Below are 20046 nucleotides of genomic sequence, written 5' to 3' on the forward strand. Positions count from 1 at the left end.
CCACAAATGCAATGCCCCCCCTATTATCAGCATCACTCCCAAATGTGTATTAAATTTCAGATTTTTTTCAGATTTTGAGATAATGCCTATTATACATGGACATAAACTGTGTATTATGTAGTAACTCCTGTGGGGTTGGGGCAGCATCCCACAATCTAAAATTAACATTTCTACAACTAAATGGATAAATAGTTGGAGTGGGATTTTTAAAAAGGGCTATAAATATCAGTTCAAATTAGGTCCTGCTGTCAAAAGAGTTGTGGATCTGGATCACTCTTGTAAAATGTTATCTTCAATTTGCTGATGCTGAGTATGTGCCTGGTAGATATTCAGTAAATTAGGAAAATCACTTCCTAATTGGTATCAAAGTGAAAGCTGATTACAGTAAGTCCCTTACATATGAATGAGTCCCATTCCGAGAGCACATTCGTTAAGTCCAACAAAGTTAGCCTAGGTACCCAACTAACACAATCAGCTATATAGTACTGTATTGTAATAGGTTTATAATACTTTTCACACAAATAATACATAAAAAACAAACACAAAAAATAAACAAAACATTTTTAATCTTACAGTACAGTACCTTGAAAAGTACAGTAGTTACAGTACAATAGCTGGCATACAGGGGCTGGAATTGAGTCAACAGGCAAGAAGAGTTACTGACTGGAGGAGGGAGAGGAGGTGGGAGATGGTAGAGCTGAAGGATCATCAGCAATAGGAGACGGAGGGCAAACTGCAATTTCACTCACGCCTGACGTTGATGGCACAGGTTCTGGTTCCTTGCTGGATTCAATTCCATCTATCCTCTTGAAAAAACGATCCAGTGATGTCTGGGTAGTAGCATTTCGCATCTTTGAAAGTTTGCAATTTGAAGGTTCGTATGTAGGGGACTTACTCTATTTCCCTTAGGCAAACAGAGGGCTTTCTGTGTCACATTGTTAGCCATCCCCCTTAAATGAATGGATTAGATGTAGTTTCTGTTTGTTTATTCTTGAAAAAACTATGTGAACAACAAAAGGATGTAAATGGTACCTTGCAGATCAGACATAGTCAATAACTGGCCATTTCAAAACAAAAACAAACAAAAAACTTGTTGGGATTTTGACTGTAATGAATGTATAGATCAAAATTTGGAGAATGGACATCTTAACAATATTGAGTTGCTCATTCCATGAACACAGTATATCTTTCTTTTTATTCAAGTCTTTGATTTCTTTCATGTAGATTTTAGCATACAGATTTTACGCATATTTTGTTAGATGTATTACCTAAGTATTTTATTTTTGTTTGTTTGTTGGGTGCTACTGTAAATGGTATTTTTTTTTTTTAATTCCACTTCCAATGGTTCATTGTAGGTATAAAGAAATATGATGGACTTTCGTACACTTTGTATCCTGTGACCTTGCTAAACTCCAGCAGTTTTGTAGGTTTTTTTAGGTTTCCTCCATAGATAATCATGTTGTCTGTGACAGTTGAAATGAATCTAAAGACCCATGTTTAAAATAAAATGACAAAATACCATTTCAAATAATGTAGTTCTAGCATATACCCATTATATACCAAACAATGCTCTACTGGTCTAGTGATATTTAAAAAAGAGGTGACAACAAGATATCAAAATATCTGCTTTATATTTGTCTGAAGGAAGCAACTATAGGAAAAGCAAATATAGGAAAGATTGGACTGCTATATAATGCCATAGACCAGGTGGCTTGTTTCTCATCGTTCTGCAGGCTGGGAAATCCAAGATCAAGTTGACAGATGATTTGGTTCCTGGTGAGGACATATTTCCTGGCTTGTAGACATCCCCCTTCTTGATGTGTGTGCACATGGACATTTCTCTCTCTTTCACTTTTTAAATCCCATCATGAGGGTCCCAACTTCATGACCTAATCTAAACCTATTTACTTTCCAAAGGCCTTACCTCTAAATACCATCACACTGATGGGTGGGGTTTCAATATATGAATTTTGGAGGGATACAAATATTTAGTCTATAACAGGCAGTAAACAAGCCCCAAAACAAGCAGTAGTGAAACTAATTAGAAATGAGGGTGTCATTTTGAAACTGATTCTCAAAGTCAAAGCTGGAATTCACTTCCCAGCTTAGACATAAATGTATGAAAAGAAGAGCTGGACTTCTTTAGGTCTTTCCACTCATGCATGAATACAAACTATCAAATTTCTGCCCATTTTGATTTTGCTAATGAGCTGATTTTTAAGACCATGTTTATAGTGTCTTATGTTGGTCAATGATGAAATATTTCCTTAAAGAACAAATCACTCACCAGTAAGCAGGCTGGGATAAAACCTTCATCTGTACAGTGTTCTGCATATTCTTTTAAATTTGAACTTTCCAAAATAAAAGCCTGGCAGGTAGAAGTAAGGTTCTCTTGTTGTAAGTAACCTAAAGGAAAAATAAAATGTAACTCAGTAATTTCAGTAAATTCTGAACTTTCAATTAAAACTGCTGTTGAAAATACTACAGCAGTTTCATATCATAAATGTAACTTCAGGTGAACATGATGGGATTCTACAGCCTTGCCTGAAACACCAGTTTGTGCTGCAGTACAAAGCAGAATTCATAAAACAGCTGTTTGAGAAGAAAAACTCTAGCTAATATGCTATAAAGCCATAGTAAACAAAACAGTATGGTACTGGCATAAAAACAGACAAACAGATCAGTGCAACAGAATTGAGAGCCTAGAAAAAATCCGCAGCATAAACGGTCAACTAAATTTGACAAGGGAGCCAAGAATACTCAATGGAGAAAAAACCATCTCTTCAACAAATGGTGCTAGAAAACTTGGATATTCACACGTAAAAGAGTGAAACTAGACCCTTATCTTACACCACTCACAAAAATTAATTTGAAATGGATTAAAGACTTAAACATAAGACCTGAAAGCAAGAAACTCCTAGAAGAAAACAGGAAAAAAGCCCTTTGACATGGGTCTTGGCAATGATTTTCTGGATTTGACACCTAATGCACAAGTTACAAAATAAAAAATAAACAAGTTGGAATATATCAAGTTAAAAAGCTTCTGCACAGCAAAAGAAACCCATCAACAAAATGAAAAAACAACCTATGGAATGGGAAAAATATTTCCTCATATCTATCTGATAAGGGATTAATAACCCAAATAAATAAAGAACTCATAAAATTCAAGAGCAAGAAACCAAGTTATCCAATTAAAAAGTGGCAAAAGACCTGAATAGACATTTCTCCAAAGAAGATACATAAAAGGTCAACAGGTACATGAAACGATGCTCAACATCACTAGCCATTAGGAAATGCAAATCAAAATCACAATGAGATATCATCTCATGCCTGTTAGAATGGCCATCACCAAAAAGACAACAGAAAACAAATGCTGGAGATGATGTGTAAAACAGGGAACCCTTGTGTACTGTTGGTGAGATTGGAAACTGATACAGCCACTATGGAAAACAGTATGGAGGATCCTCAAAAAATTAAAAATAGAACTACCATATGATCCAGCAATTCCACTTCTGGGAATATATCCAAAGGAAAGAAAAACCACTATCTTGAAAAGATATCTGTGCCCCCTGTGTTCATAGCAGCATTATTTACAATAGCCAAGGCATGGAAACAACCTAAGTGTCCACTGATGAACGTATGGATAAATAAGTTGTGGTATATATATACACACAATGGAGTATTATTCAGCCATTAATAAAAAAAAATGAAATCTTGGCATTTGGGACAACATGGATGGAACTTGAGAGTATTATGGTAAGTGGAATAACTTAGGCCAAGACAGACAAATGCTATATGATCTCACTCATATGTGGAATCTTAAAAACAAAAACAAAAAACCCCAACTGAACTCAAAGAAAAAGAGACCAGATTTGTGGTTACCAGAGGCAGGGGATGGAAGGAGGGGCAATCAGAAAACGGTGGTCAGAAGGTACAAATTTCCAGTTACAAGATAAATACAGTTGACCCTTGAACAATGCTGGGGCTAAGGGCATCGACCCTCCACACAGTCGAAAAATCCATGTATAACTATAGTTGGCCCTCCAAATCCGAGGTCCACATACGCAGATTCAACCAACTATGGATTGTGTAGTACTGTAGTATGTGTTTGTTGAAAAAAAAAATCCACATGTAAGTGGACCCGCACAGTTCAAATCTGTGTTGTTTAAGGGTCAACTGTAAATACTAGGGACTGTAAGTACATTGCAATATAGTAAGTGACTATACTTAATGCTGCTGTATGATATATATGAAAATTGTTAGGAGATTTAATCAATCCTAAGAGTTCTCATCACAAGGAAAAAAAATTTTTTTTTTTGCGTTCTCTTTTTATTGTATTTATGGGAGATGATAGAGGCTAACTGAACTTACTGCAGCAATCATTTCACAATATTTATGTCAAACCATTATGCTGTACACCTTAAACTTATACAGTGATGCATATCAATTACATCTCAATAAAACTGGAAAAAACCAAAACCCCCAGAAACTCTAGCTAACCCAGAAAAATAAGGTGTTTGATAAAGTGCAATTACTGCCCAGTAATGCTTACAGGAGAAACAATAAAGTGACAATAAATAACAAGAGAACCAATAAGTGATAAATGTTCTACTCCGTAACCTCCATATTAACTAGGTGAGTAGATGGTATAAATTAACTTATTGGATTATGAAAAAAATTACATTCTCTCAACATTGCAATTTACCTGCATATTTCACTTATTTGCCTAATGGTTTAAAAAAAAAAAATGAAGAGAAGACCTACTTTGTATGAAATGTAAGAAAGGCACTGCTTTGCTTTTTAATTTCTGCCCTTTGGGAACCAAAGCATTAACTATTTCAACCAGAACTTTAACATTCACACCTAACTGACATTTATGAAACAATATCATGTACCAGTGCTTTGTACTTTCATATATATGAACACTGTCTTGACTAGCATCCTATCCTTGTTTTTTTATTTCTTAGCATCACTGGGGTTCAACTAACCAACTCTATAAGCAGTAGTATAGCAGAAAAAGAACACTAGATAGGGTATCAGGAGACCAGGTTCTTATTCTATTGTGTTAAAATAAGCATTGTGGCTTTGGGGAAAAAAAGCACTTAAATTCTTCCAGAGTAAGATACTTTAATCTATGAGGCATCACACCTGCCTTGACTTGTGAATCAAATCTGGTTAAGTTATTTCCTTGTTGTTAAGCTGAAGGGTTCACATCACTTCCCACAGCTCTCAGGTTAAACTTCTAAATCCTGAGCAGCTTCAGCAGGAATGGAAGAATAAGGACCTCCAAAAGTCCTCTCCTCTATAAAAGCAATGAGAACACTGGCACAAGTTATTAAACTTTTACAGAACTCTGAAAATAATCAATGTCTTGCGAAAAAAATCTGTGAGCATTTATTAAGAAAAATGGCTGAATGTCAGTAAGGACAATGAACACTGTGGCATTTTAACTTCCTCTATTCTCATGCTCATCTCTCCAACTGAGTGGTATACTTGAAAATCAACAGCCTGCAAATGCAGTGAAAACCAGCAGCCCAGCAGAAAACGGACAGATCAGATGAAGCTGGAATCTTTCCCAAGTCCCATTCCCAGAAACTGTCATTATTTGATTTGTGTGACAACTCCATGTAAAACCTCACTTGCATAGCTTGTCTTTGAATTGAATCAAAGTTCACCCTGTGTAAACCTTCTCCTTGGAGGTGTTTTTGTTAAATCAATCAGCAGAAACTGGTTAACACTACAGCTGCCTATGACAGAAATAATGGTTGGGACAAACAACAAGCTAAACAAACAAACAAACTCAAAAAAGAAAAGCTGGGGAATGAGAAGTCTGTAGGGAGATTTTAAAAGTTCTGACATACTCCTGGGACACTAGAAGGCCATGTGCAAATGTAGGGTAGCATGTGTATTCAGAAAAGATCTGACAAAGCCCTAAGCACTCACCTCTGGCTGACCATAAGCCTCTGACAAGCAGGAAGTGAAGGCTAAGGCAAAGCTGTCAAATGCTTAGCTAAATGTTGAAGCATACCCCACTGTACACACAGCCCCTTAGCAAACAGTGGGAGATTTATTGAGTCCAAGCATTTAAGGAAATCATTGTCCAATCAGAGAATATAAACTCAAAGAATATAGACTTTATAAAATTAGTTCAGGAGATTAATTGTTAAAAAAAACCCCTGCTAAACAACAACAAAGAGCAATAACAAACATGAAGGAGGGAGGTGAATCAGATTACAAGAGTTGTCACATTCTACCACTATACCAATTGAAACTTTTAAAGTTCTCAATTTTCAATAAAGAAATTATGAGACATGCAGAAAAACAAGAAAGTATGGCTAATAAACAAGGGGAAAATATGTGGTCAGTAGAAACTGTCACTAAGGAAGCCAAGGCACTAGACTTAAAACTTTCAGCTTTTTAAAATAAGGTCAGAGAACTAAAGAAAACTATGCCTAAATATCTAAACAAAATTATGAGAACATCTATCAAAAAGAAATAAAAGAGAAAGAAATTAAAAGAAAAAAACCATGTAGAAATTCTGGAGTTGAAAACAAAAAAAACATAATAACTGAAGTACAAAATTTGCCAATAAATACCAGATTTGAGGAGAAAGATCAAAGAATCAGTGCACTTGAACATAGATCAAATGAGATTATTCAGTATGAGGAACAGAAACAAAAAAAGAATGATGAAAGTGAACAGTCTCAGAGACCTGTGAAACTTTTTCAAATGTACCAACATAAGCATATGTTCTGGGGGTCCCAGAATGAACTAAGAGACAGAAAAGGGTAGAAAGAATATTTGAAGAAATAATGGCTGAGAACACCCAAAATTTTAGGAAACTATAATCAATCTACTTATTCAGGAAACTCAAAAAACTACAAGTAGGATAAACTCAAAGAGATCCATAGCTAGACATATCATAAATTATCAAAAAAGAGAATCTTGAAAGTGGAAAGAGAAATGGCTTATAACATACAAGGAATCCTCTGTAAGATTAACAGCTGAGTTCTCATTAGAAACCATGAAGGCCAGAGGCAGTGAGATGACATATTAAAAGTGCTGACAGAAAAAAGTAAACCAAGAATTCTATTATCTATCATGACTTCTTCAAAATTAAGAAACTAAGATAGTCCCAGATTAAAAACACTGAAATAATCCATTGCTAACAGACTTGCCCTATGTGAAATATTAAAAGGAGTCCTTCAGACTAAAATGAAAGTCAAATCCACACTAAAAAATTAACGAAAAATGGTAAAGGTAACTACACAGGCAAGAATAAAGTAGTATAAATGATTTTTGTTTGTAATCCTTCTTCTCCTCTCTACTTTAAAAGACAACTGCAGGGACTTCCCTGGCACTCCACTGGTTAAGACTCTGCGCTTCCAATGCAGGGGGCGTGGGTTCCATCCCTGGTTGGTGAACTAAGATCCCACACGCTATGTGGCCAAAAAAAAAAAAAATAATTATAAAATAAAATAAAAATAAATAAATAAAAAGGGGGAAAATGTTAAAAAAAAAAAAAAGACAACTGCATAGAGCAACAATTATAAATCTGTCTTGATGGGCATACAATATATGAAGATGTAATTTATATTATTTTAACAGCAAAAAGAAGGGGAAAGGGAATGGAATTATAAAGGTGCAAAATTTTTAATATACTATTGAAACTAAGTTGATATTAATCCAAATAGAATTGTTTTAAGTTAACTGTAATCTCTAAGCAATCACGAAGAAAATAACTTAAACATAAAAAATAAAAAGGAAACAACAATGAAATCAGAATGTTAAACTGGATCTATTCAATACAAAAAAGGCAGTACTAGAGGAATAGCAGAACAACAACAAAAAAAAGATGTATAGACTACAAATAATTAAATGGCAGACAAAATCCACACCTAATCAGTAATTACATTTAATGGCAATGGATTAAGCACCTAATTAAAAGGCAGAGACTCACAGAATGAATAAAATATGATCCAACTATATGTTCTTGACAATAGACATACTTTAGATTAAAGACACAAATTAGTTGAAAATAGAAGGATGGAAAAAGATACACCATCCAGGCAGTAACCTAATGACAGCTGGAGAGGCTACACCAGTATTAGACAAAGTGGACATTAAGATAAGTGAACATCATATTCAATGGTGAAAGACTCAAAGCTTTCCCCGCAAGATCAAAGACAAGACAAAAATGTCTGCTCTTGCCACTTCTATGCAACATTGTACTGAAAGTTCTAGCCTGGGCAAGACATCAACTAATCTGAAAATAGAGATATTTGACTCTTTCCTTTCCAATCTGGATGCTTGTTATTTCAATCTTTCTAATTGCCCCATCTTTAATAAATGAAAAAAGACTGAAATCATACTGAGTATGGAATGAGATGAGAAATCAGAAACAATGGGAAATTCACAAATATGTGGAAATTAAACACTCTCCTAAATAATCAAAGGGTCAAAGTATAAATAAGTAGAAAATATTTTAAGATAAATGCAAACAAAAACACAACATACCAAAACTTATGGGATGCAGCTAAAGTATTGCTTATTTGTATACTTATAGCTATAAATACCTGTATTAAAAAGATGAAAGATCTCAAATCCATAACCTATCCTTGCACTTTAAGAAACTGGAAATAGAGCAAACTAAACCCAAAGGAAGCAGAGGGAAGGAAATAATGGATGTTAGAGAGAGAAAAAAAGAAAGAAATAGAGAGTTAAAAAATAGAGAAAAATCAATGAAACCAAAAGTCAGTCCTGTTTCCAGATGAGATGATGTCACATATAGAAAATTTTAAATGACTTCAGCAAGGCTGTGGGATACAAGATGCACATACAGAAATCAACTGTATATCTATACACTTGCAATGAACAATCCAAAAATGAAATTAAGAAAACAATTCTATTTAAAATAGCATTAAAAACAATACTCAGAAATAAGTTTAACAAAATAAGACTACACTAGAAACTAGAAAACATTGAAAGATGTTAAATAAGACTAAATAAATGGGAAGATATCTTGGGTTCATGGACCTGAAGAATATCAATACTCCCAAAGTTGACCTACACACACAACACAATCCCTATCAAAATCCCACCTGCCTTTTTTGCAGAAATTAATAAACTGATCCTAAAATTTGTAAGGAAATATAAGGGACACAGAGTAGCAAAACAATCTCAAAAACAAAAAAACTGGAGGACTCACATTTACCTATTTCAAAACATATTACAAAGCTATAGTAATCAAGATAACTGTGTACTGGCATAAGGATAGACATGTAGATCAGTTGAAAAGAATTAACAGTCTAAGCTTTTATGGTCAATTGATTTTTTAGAAAAGTACCACATCACTTCAATGGGGGAAAGAATAGTCTTTTCACAACTGGTGCTGGGACAACTGGATAGCCACCTGCAAAAAATTGACGTTGGACCCTTTCTTCATGCTAAATACAAAAAGTAACTCAAAATGAATCAAAGACCTAAATATAAGAGCTAAAATTATAACTTTTAGAAAAAAATCACAGGTGTAAATTTTTTTGACCTTTGATTAGACAATGGTTTCTTACATATGGCATCTAAAGAATAAGCAACCAAAGAAAAAAATAAATTGAACTTTATCAAAATTAAAAACTTTTGTACTTCCAAAGATACTATCAAGAAAGTGAAAAGACAACCAACAAAATGGAAGAAAATATTTGCAAATCATATATCTGATAAGGGACCAGAATCCAGAATATATTAAAAAACTCTTGCAAAACAATAATAACAAGACAAATAACCCAATTAAAAAATGCACAAAAGATCTGAACAGACCTTTCTCCAAAGAAGATACACAAACTGCTAATAAGCACATGAAAAGAGGCTCAACTTCGTTGGTCATTAGGAAAATGTAAAAGCAAAAGCACAATGAGATATACTAATTCATACCCATTAGGATACCTAGAATTAAAAGACAGACAGTAGTTAGTATTGGCAAAAAGGTGGAGAAATTGGAAACCTCATATATTGCTGGTGGGAACATAAAATGGTACAGCCACTTTTGAAAACCATATGTTAAGTTCTCAAAAATAGTAAACATAGAATTACCATACAACCAAGCTATTCCACTCCTAGGAATATATCTAAGAGAACTGAAATCATATGCCCAAACAAAACTTGTACACAAATGTTCACAGCAGCATTTTTAATAATAGCCCCGAAGTGGAAACAACCTACTGTTCATCAATGGACAAACAAAATGTGGTATATCCATACAACAGAATATTATTCAGCCATAAGAAAGAATTAACTATCTATACTTGTTGAAACATTGATGAATCTTGAAAACATTGGTAAATTCAAGAAGTCAGACACAAAAGGCCACATACTGCATAATCATATTTACATGAAATGTCCAGAATAGGCAAATCTATAGACAGAAAGTAGATTACTAGTTGCCAGAAGATAGGAAAAGGGAGAAATTGGGAGTGACTGTTAACAAGTATGGGGTTTCTTTCTGGGGTGATAAAATGTTCTGGAATTAAGATAATGGTGATGGTAGCACAACATGTACTAAAAACTACTAAAATTTACACTTTGGGGTATGTGAATTATATCTCAATGAGAAAAAATCCTATATTCTTAATATGTCATATGAGGCTCTACTTGTTTTATATCCTAATCTCCTTTTTAGCCTTATGTCTTGTCATTCAGTCTTTCCTAGCCAAACTGGTCTTTCAATTCCACGAATACATGAATGCTTTTTTAAAAAATTGAAATATAGTTGATTTACAGTGTTGTGTTAATTTCTGCTGTACAGCAAAGTGATTCAGTTATATATATATAAATAAATAAATAAATAAATCACACACACACACACACACACACACACACACACACACTTAAAACATTCTTTTCCATCATGGTTATCACAGGATATTGAATATAGTTCCCTGCGCTGTATGGTAGCACCTTGTTGTTTATCCAACAATCTCCCAATCCATCCCCTCCTCCCCCCTGCAACCACAAGTCTGTTCTCTATTTCTGAGAGTTTTTCTGTTTTGTAAATAGGTTCATTTGTGTCATATTTTAGATTCCACATATAAGTGATATCATGTGGTACTTGTCTTTCTCTTTTTGACTTACTTTACTTAGTATGATAATCTCCAAGTCCATCCATGTTGCTGCAAACGGCATTATTTCATTCTTTCTTATGGCTGAGTAGTATTCCATTGTATACATGTACCACATCTTTAACCAGTCATCTGTTGATGGACATTTAGGTTGTTTCCATGTCTTGGCTATTGTGAATAGTGCTGCTGTGAACATACGGGTGCATGTATCTTTTTGAATTATCGTTTTGTCTGTTTATATGCCCAGGAGTGGGGACTGCTGGATCATATGGCAACTTTAATTTTAGTTGAGGAACCTCCATACTGTTTTCCATAGTGGCTGCACCAACTTATATTCCCACCAACAGTGTAGGAGGGTTCCCTTTTTTCCACACCCTCTCCAACATTTGTTATTTGTATACTTTTAAAAATTTTATTTATTTATTTATTTATTTATTTATTTATGGCTGTGTTGGGTCTTCGTTTCTGTGCGAGGGTTTTCTCTAGTTGCGGCAAGCGGGGGCCACTCTTCATCGCAGTGCGCGGGCCTCTCACTATCGTGGCCTCTCTTGTTGCGGAGCACAGGCTCCAGATGCGCAGGCTCAGCAATTGTGGCTCACAGGCCTAGTCGCTCCGCGGCATGTGGGATCTTCCCAGACCAGGGCTCGAACCCGTGTCCCCTGCATTGGCAGGCAGATTCTCAACCACTGCACCACCAGGGAAGCCCTGTAGACTTTTTAATATGGCCATTCTGACTGGTGTGAGGTGGTACTTCATTGTAGTTTTGATTTCTATTTAATAATTAGTGATGTTGAGCATGTTTTCAATACATGAATGCTCTTATTTCAAGGCCACTGTATACTTTATTGCCTTTGCTTGGGTAGCTTATCTTTTCTTAGCCTAGCTACTTCCAACTCATTCTTCAGGTCTATGTAATTATCACTTCCTCAGAGAATCTTTTTTTGAATTCTGTATGTACCGAAATCCTATTACCGGATACTAGATTCCCTTTGTAGTATATTTACCTTGGTGTTGGTATAATAGTTAATAACTACTAAGGCAATTATTACTAAGGTCTTTCCCAACTTTAAAATTATAAAGGTCTACTCTCTTCACCTGGAATGATATCTTTAACCAGGCCCTTCAAGTCAAAAAATTGAGAGGGCCTACAAAATTATATACAAGCATTATAAAAAGAAAAGGGCAAGGAAATTGTCATCCCATTTTAGGGAATGCCCTACCTGGGATTTGGGAACCAATTCACCAGTTTGTACTCATAGTTGATGAATCAGTTTCCCAACCTCTTGCTAATCAATGCTACAGGGAGAAACAAACATACAAAACAAAACAAAAAAAACCCAAAGACATTGTTGTTTGGAGTGTGAGAAAGCATTTATAAATCAGAAAAAACCTTTCATTTCAGATACTACCACTTCAATAGCCCCTTCACTGAAAATATAAAATCACCTTCAATGTGGATCAAAGATAGATTGCTATTCTCCTTGTTTTTTCATTTTTCACAAATAAACAACCCAATATAAACCCCAATAAAACTATAGCCAGCTGAAAAGAAATCACTTTTTATGACTGGTTTTCTAACAGTTACATTATTTGGAATAAGTAAGTCAGCTGCCACTAGGATTTCATAAAGTTCGAATTTTAAATGTCTATAAATCACTAGAGTCATTCATGGAATCAGGGCAGTTGGAGCTTTTTCTTTACATGCTTCAAGATTTAAATTGAAGACCCCAAACAGTTTCTCTTCATGGTAGAAAGTTTCGAAAGTACTAATCACCCCAGATATACTGATAACCGCTTGGGACTTCTAACAGCTGGTGGTATGAAATCTAATTCCTTAAAGAAGATTTCTTTTTTTCTAGACCAAGTATTCTCAAAAAGAATGACATAGCCCCAAGGGGGTGAAAATTGGTACTGGGGAGGAAGGGGAATGAATAAAACTCTTTTTATGCATAAATCACAGATATACATACAATATATAAACAGTATATTTGTAACATTAAAATCTCATGCAAGGGGCAATTAGGGGGAAAAAAAAAGTCTAAAAATACTTCCTAAGGGTATGATAATGAAATAAAGGTTGAGAAACGCTGCCCAAGACAGAATATAGTGATATGCAGTTAACCTTTCTAGAAAAATATGGTGGTAATTCCCTGGTGGTCCAGTGGTTAGGACTCCGTGCTTTCACTGCCAAGGGTCAGGGAATTAGCGGCGCAGCCAAAAAAAAAAAAAAAAAGGAATCACCGAAGACCAGGTAGTTTTTGGCTTCTCATAAGATATTATACTTTTGTATAGTATACATTTGAGAAAAGGCTTTGTTAAAAGGCTAGATTGCTTCTACAACAGTATTTAAAAGTTATGATACATCTTTAAATAGCAATATCTCATATATCTCTTCTGCTCTTAAAAAAAATGCCCACCTTTGGGCTATCTAGAATTCCCATTTTGGATTAGACTTGATGTATTCTGCTTTACTTTTGTCTGGGAAGTTCCAAAATAATGTGGTAAAGCAACAATTGACTGCTTTCATGCTCACTTATTATTACACTTACAGTTAACCATTTATTTGCCTATGAAAAGCTTATTTATCATCATTAAGTACCTGATTGTAACCAATTCTCAATCAGAATGGGGGAAATTTTAGGTACAAATTATTCTAAATCTAAAATGTTACAATGAAAATACACAATAGGGGCCAATTATCTTTTATTACAATAATACAAATAGTTACTCTTCAATCAAAATTAGTTTAACTTGTTTCTCCTTTTTATTCCTTAAAAAAAATCTTTAAAACAAAATAACTACATCTTTTGTGTAAACTTACTGAACAATGTTCAAATAGGTAATCTGAATGTCCTTTTTTCTTAATATTGTCTTCTGCCTGCTTTTCAGTGGAGGTAGTAATGAGTAACAAAGTAGACTGAGGGGAAAACATAATTGAAAAAGAGAAGGAAAGACAAAATCCTAGCTATATCTAGGGTTTTTGAATTTTAGGACCTAGGATGCCAACAGTCTGCCCTCTCTTCTTCCTATTTATAGAGAGGGAAAGATAAAGAGAGATACACCTGATGAAGAAAGCAAGAGACAGCAAACCTCCCTACCTGAAAATATTTCCTTCACATATTCTAATAATTTCCCCCAAATATCAGTAGTTTAAGGTCTTTAAAAAATGTAAATAATTCTTGGGAAGACTTAACTTTCAGTGCTTTATATTACTAGATCCACAAATAACAAAGAAAATCTCTCTATAAAGAAGCTATAATCTACAAGGACCCAAAAGATATATATGCAAATAACTGTAATACAAGGAAAGGTGGTAAAACAATTGGACTTACTTCATAGGGGCTAGAGAAAGTACTAACAGACTGGGGAATACTATGAATGTTTCAAGGAAGAGACAAATCTTGAAGGACAGTAGGGGAATCCCAACGAAGCTGATGGAAAGCATATATGGAGCATGTTTGAAGAACATGCCTGGTTTGGATGAAGCACGTGGTTTGGATGAAGCACGAGGTATATGATGGAGAACAGTTGGAAATACAGCTGAAAAGACAGAATGGGTAAGGACCATAAAATGTTGTAAATGTCAGCAATGACATATTATTATGAATAAATAACAGAATCTGAATAAACAGAATCTGAACAAAATGACAGATATTATTCAGTACAAAGGGGAAGGTCATGATCACAGCTACACTTTTGTAAATATTTATTAAATATCTATGTCTTAGTGATATAAAGGTGAATAGAACCAGTGGCTCTTCAACTTTCGGAGGTATGCCAGTCCTGGTTGTTTGCCTTCAAATCTACTCTTCCTGTTTCCCCTGCTCTGCCCTGTAGGACAGGAAACCTGACCCCCTGCAGGCAGTTTCCTGGGCTCCATGTCAGCTAGCTTCTGGTTGGGTTCAATCAATGGGAAGCACCAGTTGGAGACTGGAGGGCAGTTAGAAGCAGCCACGTTTTTTTCCTCCATTTCCTCTTTGCCATGGTAGAATCTCCTCTACTACTGCTTCCACACCAGACAAGTCTACCTTCCAGCTTCCACAGTGAAACCAGCCTCTGGGTTTCATCTCTCCTTGTCTTACTGATTATCAGAGTGGTTTCCTGCTGTTGCTACTCTCTGAGCTGGCTCACGTAAGCAGCTTGTCTTAGCTTTTCTATCACCAGTGTAACCAATTCCCTCATTAAATCCCTCCATGTTAAATACTCAGATTACTTTCAGTTTTCCTGAATGGATGCTGACTCACACAGAAAGGAACAAACCTATTTGGGAATCTAAATAAAGTTCTGGATACTTTACCCATAAAAAAAATGCCCCACCTATACATTAAGTTTTATAGATAGTCTGGGGGCTCGCAGAACTCTTGAAGCCTGTCCATTAATCCCAGATTAAGAATACTAAATAGGATAAAAAAGTAAGTTTCATTTTGGTAAGGTGAAGTTCTATAGGTGAATGATGGTGATGGTTACAGAACAATGTGATTGTACTTAATGCCACAGAACTGTAAAAATGGCTAAAATAGTTAAATTTTGTTATGTTTTATTTTACCAAAAAAAAAAAAGTAAGTAAACACAAAGCTACAATAAAACATGGTAAGAGTATGACAGAAGTAATCCACGATGCCAGGAGAGCATGTAAGGAGAAAGTACTAACTGTACCTGCTGGAAAAAGTTTGAGAGATTGCAATTGACCTGAACCTTGAATACAAGTGTACTAGGAAGACGGGGAGAAAAACATTGCAGGCAGAGAGAACAAAATACATAAGAAGAGTATTTGGAGAAACTGCAAGTCGTTTGGTATGCCCGGAGCATAGGGCCTATGTTGAGAAGTTGAGATCCAGCAAGAGAGATGGGTAGGATCAGTTCCACAGAGCACCTTGTATGACATACTAGTAAAACCAAAACTGGTGGCCCAGAGGCAACAAACAACACTTTGATGTAGTTTGGCCTGTACAATATTTAAAGAAATTCCAGCAAGGAAATAGCTGGATGTAGCGGAGTAGCAAGGGCTATTTAAGTGGAGTAGTGAGGTACGAAAGTCAGCACAGAATGTTGAAGAATGAAAGCTAAGTGAGGAAATAGAGCAACTAAGTAGAGCTTATTCTTTGAATAAATCTGACTTGTGAAAGGGTGACATACAGAGAGCATTAGATAGAATGTGAGGTGGGGTCTAGGAAAATGTTTTGGTGTGTGTGGGTAAGGGTAAAAAACCCAATTATGTAAACTCTAAGGGGAGAACTCTATTTTTAGCATTTGGCACAGTGCCTGGAACATACTACGCACCCAAAGATTTGCTGAAAGGACATAATGAAGAAAAGGGGCCAACAATGGGAGGGGCTGGAGGAGTACTGAGAGGGAGGGAGTACTGAGAGGGAGGGAGTACTGACAGGAGGAGAATCATGAGCAAATAATAAAACTGTTAATATTTTAAGCCACTAAGTTGTGTGATCATAGATCTCCATGTTCATATGATAATGCTAAATGAAAAAAGCAAGAGTGGTGAGTGTGGGGAGATTTGCTTTTTTTGGTATTATTCTTTTGCACAACTTGAAATTTTTGTAAGTGCAAAACTCTTTCAACTTTCAGAATTGGAGGTGCAGTGTGAATGCTTTAGGCAGATTTTTGTAACAGTAAATAAGATGAATTGCAAGACCATATGAGAAGCCATGACAACAGTCCAAAAGAGAAGTAATGGGATGCATACTGCTAGGATTGGTGGCAATGAAAATGGAATGTGAATGACAAATAAGAATTTTAGGATAAGAAACAATCTCTGCAGTTTTTATCCATTTTAAAAAAAGGAGGAAGTCTAGGAGAGCAGCTGGTTTGTGGAGAATAAATACAAGTTTGGTGTAAATTATTCCAGTTAGAAAATCGTACTGCTTTCTTAAGACCAGTGGTTCATGCCCTCCAGGAAACATACTGGCAATATCTGGACACTTTTTTTATTCTCACGACTGGGTGGGGGTGGGGACTGGGGTCCTGCTGGCATCTAATGGATAGAAGCCAGGGATGCTGCTAAACATCCCACAATGCACAGGACAGCTACCCATAATAAAGTATGTCAATGTTATTGTGAACTTTGTGAAAGTCTACTTTGGATCTGTTTACATATAAGCCTAATAAAACAATTACAAGATAGCTAGCTTTTTCCTTAGATGTTGTAGGTTAACTGTTGATATTCAGTTCTGATAAAGTGCACAAAAGATGAACCAAACAGTAACAAAGTATTAGTTTAAACTTAAGTCATTATTTTCTCCAAAAACATATGGTAGAATCATTACCTTCTAATGTTTTCTGCAAAATGTGCTCAAGAGCCTGTGCACAAAAGCCATTTTTTTTGGACAGGGCTGAGTACTTAAAATGGAATAAGAAATGGATTTTTCTGGCAATAAAATAATGGTAGTAATGGCCGTGGATACCAGGGGAAGTTTTATCACAGATGTTTACCATTTACCATTCACATATGATGTCTGTAAATCACTGGCTCCGGTTTTGAGATTTATGTGGCTCTCAGTCCCAGCAGTACAATCCTCTTTATTCTTTCAGGGGAAAAACAACAAAACCCGTTTCCCACACAGACAATACAGCCTGACAACTGGCAGTGTTACTAATTCTTTTCAAATTGAGGAAAAACTAACTAGGACTAGAAAATGTTTAACTGGAAGGCATTTCGCCTGTGAAAATTCTTGCTAATCAAAAGAACAGGAATTGCTGCTGTCTTAAAGCATGCAACTGGCATTTCAAACCTCTACACTCTACGACTTCTTGCGGGACGGTGGGGGATAGAGAGGGAAGATCACCCCATTTGTCCCAAATTCGTAGTCCTAAGGGCTAGTTATGAGAAGGCCGTCAGGAAGGTCCTTCTACAAAGCTGGGTGGCTGGGGAAGTTCTTATTTTTCTTAATTCGGTCCCAGCTCTGACACGGGAAAGTGAGCCCAAGGCTGAAGAACGCAGTCCATCCATCACGTAGGCAACTCCCCTTGCAGGGATCCTAATTAAGTGTGCAGGCCTGACTTTCCCACCGGATCCGGGCCTCAGGTGTTTCACCCCGAGCTTCTCTTCAGCCTCCCCTCGCCATGGAGCCTCGGAAGAGAGGAGCATCCACACACAAAGAAGCTTAAACCATCCGAGCCTCCGACTGAAGAAGATTCACCTCCAGTCTGAATTTGTAGGCGGGGAGGCAAAGCCCCAAAGCTTCCCCACCGAAGGAAAACCTTTGGCCGCAAAGGTCCTTCCGTCCTGCTTAGCCTGGTTCAATACCCCTCCCTCCCGCGTCGGCGCTTACCCAATACCAGTCGGGCTACGTCCGAAGGTAACAGCATGATCGAAGCCGCAGAAGGAACCGCAATAAGAGACGAGACCCAGGTAAAAGCCAACACAGCGACACCTCCTGCGCCGCATCTCCCGGTTCCAGTGGCGGCACTAGACCCGCGGCGATTTGTCCCGCCTCTTTAGCTCCTCGCCAGCCAATCGCTTCCGCTGGAGAAAGAAAGGCGCCGAAATGAAACCCGCCTGGTTCTCCTTCGAGCTGTCGTCATATCCGTCCTCACATTTGGAGGGGTGGGGCTGAAGGGGGCGAGGAGGCGGGACGAGTGAGCCGAAGCCCGAGCTAGAGGGTCGCACGCCATTGGCGGGCAGTGCGAGCGGCGAACGCAGCGGTCGCACGCCATTGGCGGGCAGGGAGCAGGCGCGTTTCCTAAGATGAGCCCGTCGTTTTGGGGGTGCGAGTGCTGCGAGCGGAGAGCTTGTAGCGTTTGGCGCGCATGGGCAGACAGTGTCCGGGCGCCCGTCAGCCTTACTGCTTCCTGCGGAGACGCACGCTGCGCGGTCACGCCAGGTTTGATCCGGAAGCCGGAATAGTGCGTGGACGGCCGGCTCGGCCCGTGAGGGAGGCGTGTTGAGCGGGATTCCAGGCTTCGGCCGTCGCCGCCTCCAGAGATTCTGCCTTGGCTATCCGAGTCCAGCGGTAGGGGCGCGGAAGCAGCGTAGTGGCTTATGCGTTGCGGAATTCAGTCGTATCTGAGCCGTTCAGTCCTGGCCTTCAGACTCACTCCTCCAGAGCCGCCCTTTACTCCTCTCTTCACCTCATCTTGCCCAGCCCACTGTCCGTATCGCTCTCGTCCGCCCACCCTTCCTGCTCCAGCCGACTTAGCCTTGAACCTACTTCTTAATGCCCAGAATTGAACCTTCGTGCGCGTACCCTTCCCGTGTCCAGATGTAACTAGATGGCTTGAGTAATCATGTTTTTCTCCCCTCTCATAATTAGTAGTTTTAATCAGCGAGCAATTTGTTCGGGCTTCAACTACAGCCTCGTGATTAAGAGCATGGGCTTTGGTATCGCACTCCCGGAGTTCGAGTCAGCTAGCTGTGTGACCTCGCTGTACTGTCTTCCTTGTGATAATCCTGTCCTGTGGTGAGCCCTCAAGAGCGTTGGCGGCTGCTTTTACCAGGTACAGATAAGTAACAAGACTATTAGAATTAAGAATGAAAATGTGATAGAAGAGGATTGTGGTGGTAGAGGAGTGGATGGGGTTCTGTAGAAACTTAGCCTGGGAGAATCAATTCTGTTTGCGGTGAGACCTTGCAGTGTTAAATTGTCCTGGAGGATGATAGGAACCTTCTAGACAGAAGGGAAAACGCATATAAAGGCACAACGTGTAAAAGGTTCCTGAAGCTCAAGAGTGAGGTCCTGCACTGAATGAAATAGATTTGGGCATTTTTCACGTGTTGAAGTCATAGGAATGGATGAGATCCTACTGTGAGAACATACAGTGAGAAGTAAGGAGACAAGAATGTTCTTTCAGGTGTGGGTGGAAAAAGAACCATCGAAAGAGACTTGTGAAACAGAAAGGAAGGGAATAATGGTAATTGCTAACATTTATTGAGCAATTTCTATGCCCCAGGCACTGTGTTAAACATGGACAAGAATCC

The 20046-nt window shown here is 37.5% G+C and overlaps 2 protein-coding genes across 2 annotated transcripts in view; one reads left to right on the top strand and one right to left on the bottom strand.

Moving 5' to 3' along the window:
* The window catches only part of LOC133099084 (protein NPAT), a 51883-nt gene extending 33287 nt beyond the window's left edge, over window positions 1-18596 (bottom strand). The window contains exons 1-2 of the mRNA XM_061202543.1: window positions 18401-18596; window positions 2288-2406 (exon numbers count right to left, since the gene is read on the bottom strand). Coding sequence (XP_061058526.1) covers window positions 2288-2406; window positions 18401-18437 — 156 coding nt within the window. The 5' untranslated portion in view covers window positions 18438-18596. The remainder of the gene's footprint in view (window positions 1-2287; window positions 2407-18400) is intronic.
* Window positions 18597-18966: 370 nt separating this feature from the next.
* ATM (ATM serine/threonine kinase) overlaps window positions 18967-20046 on the top strand; it is a 143577-nt gene continuing 142497 nt past the window's right edge. Inside the window, exons 1-2 of the mRNA XM_061203887.1 lie at window positions 18967-19081; window positions 19382-19565. The gene's annotated coding sequence lies outside the window, so the exon portion shown is untranslated. The remainder of the gene's footprint in view (window positions 19082-19381; window positions 19566-20046) is intronic.

Source organism: Eubalaena glacialis, chromosome 10 (assembly GCF_028564815.1).
Source record: "Eubalaena glacialis isolate mEubGla1 chromosome 10, mEubGla1.1.hap2.+ XY, whole genome shotgun sequence".
In the NCBI taxonomy this organism is placed as follows: Eukaryota; Metazoa; Chordata; class Mammalia; order Artiodactyla; family Balaenidae; genus Eubalaena; species Eubalaena glacialis.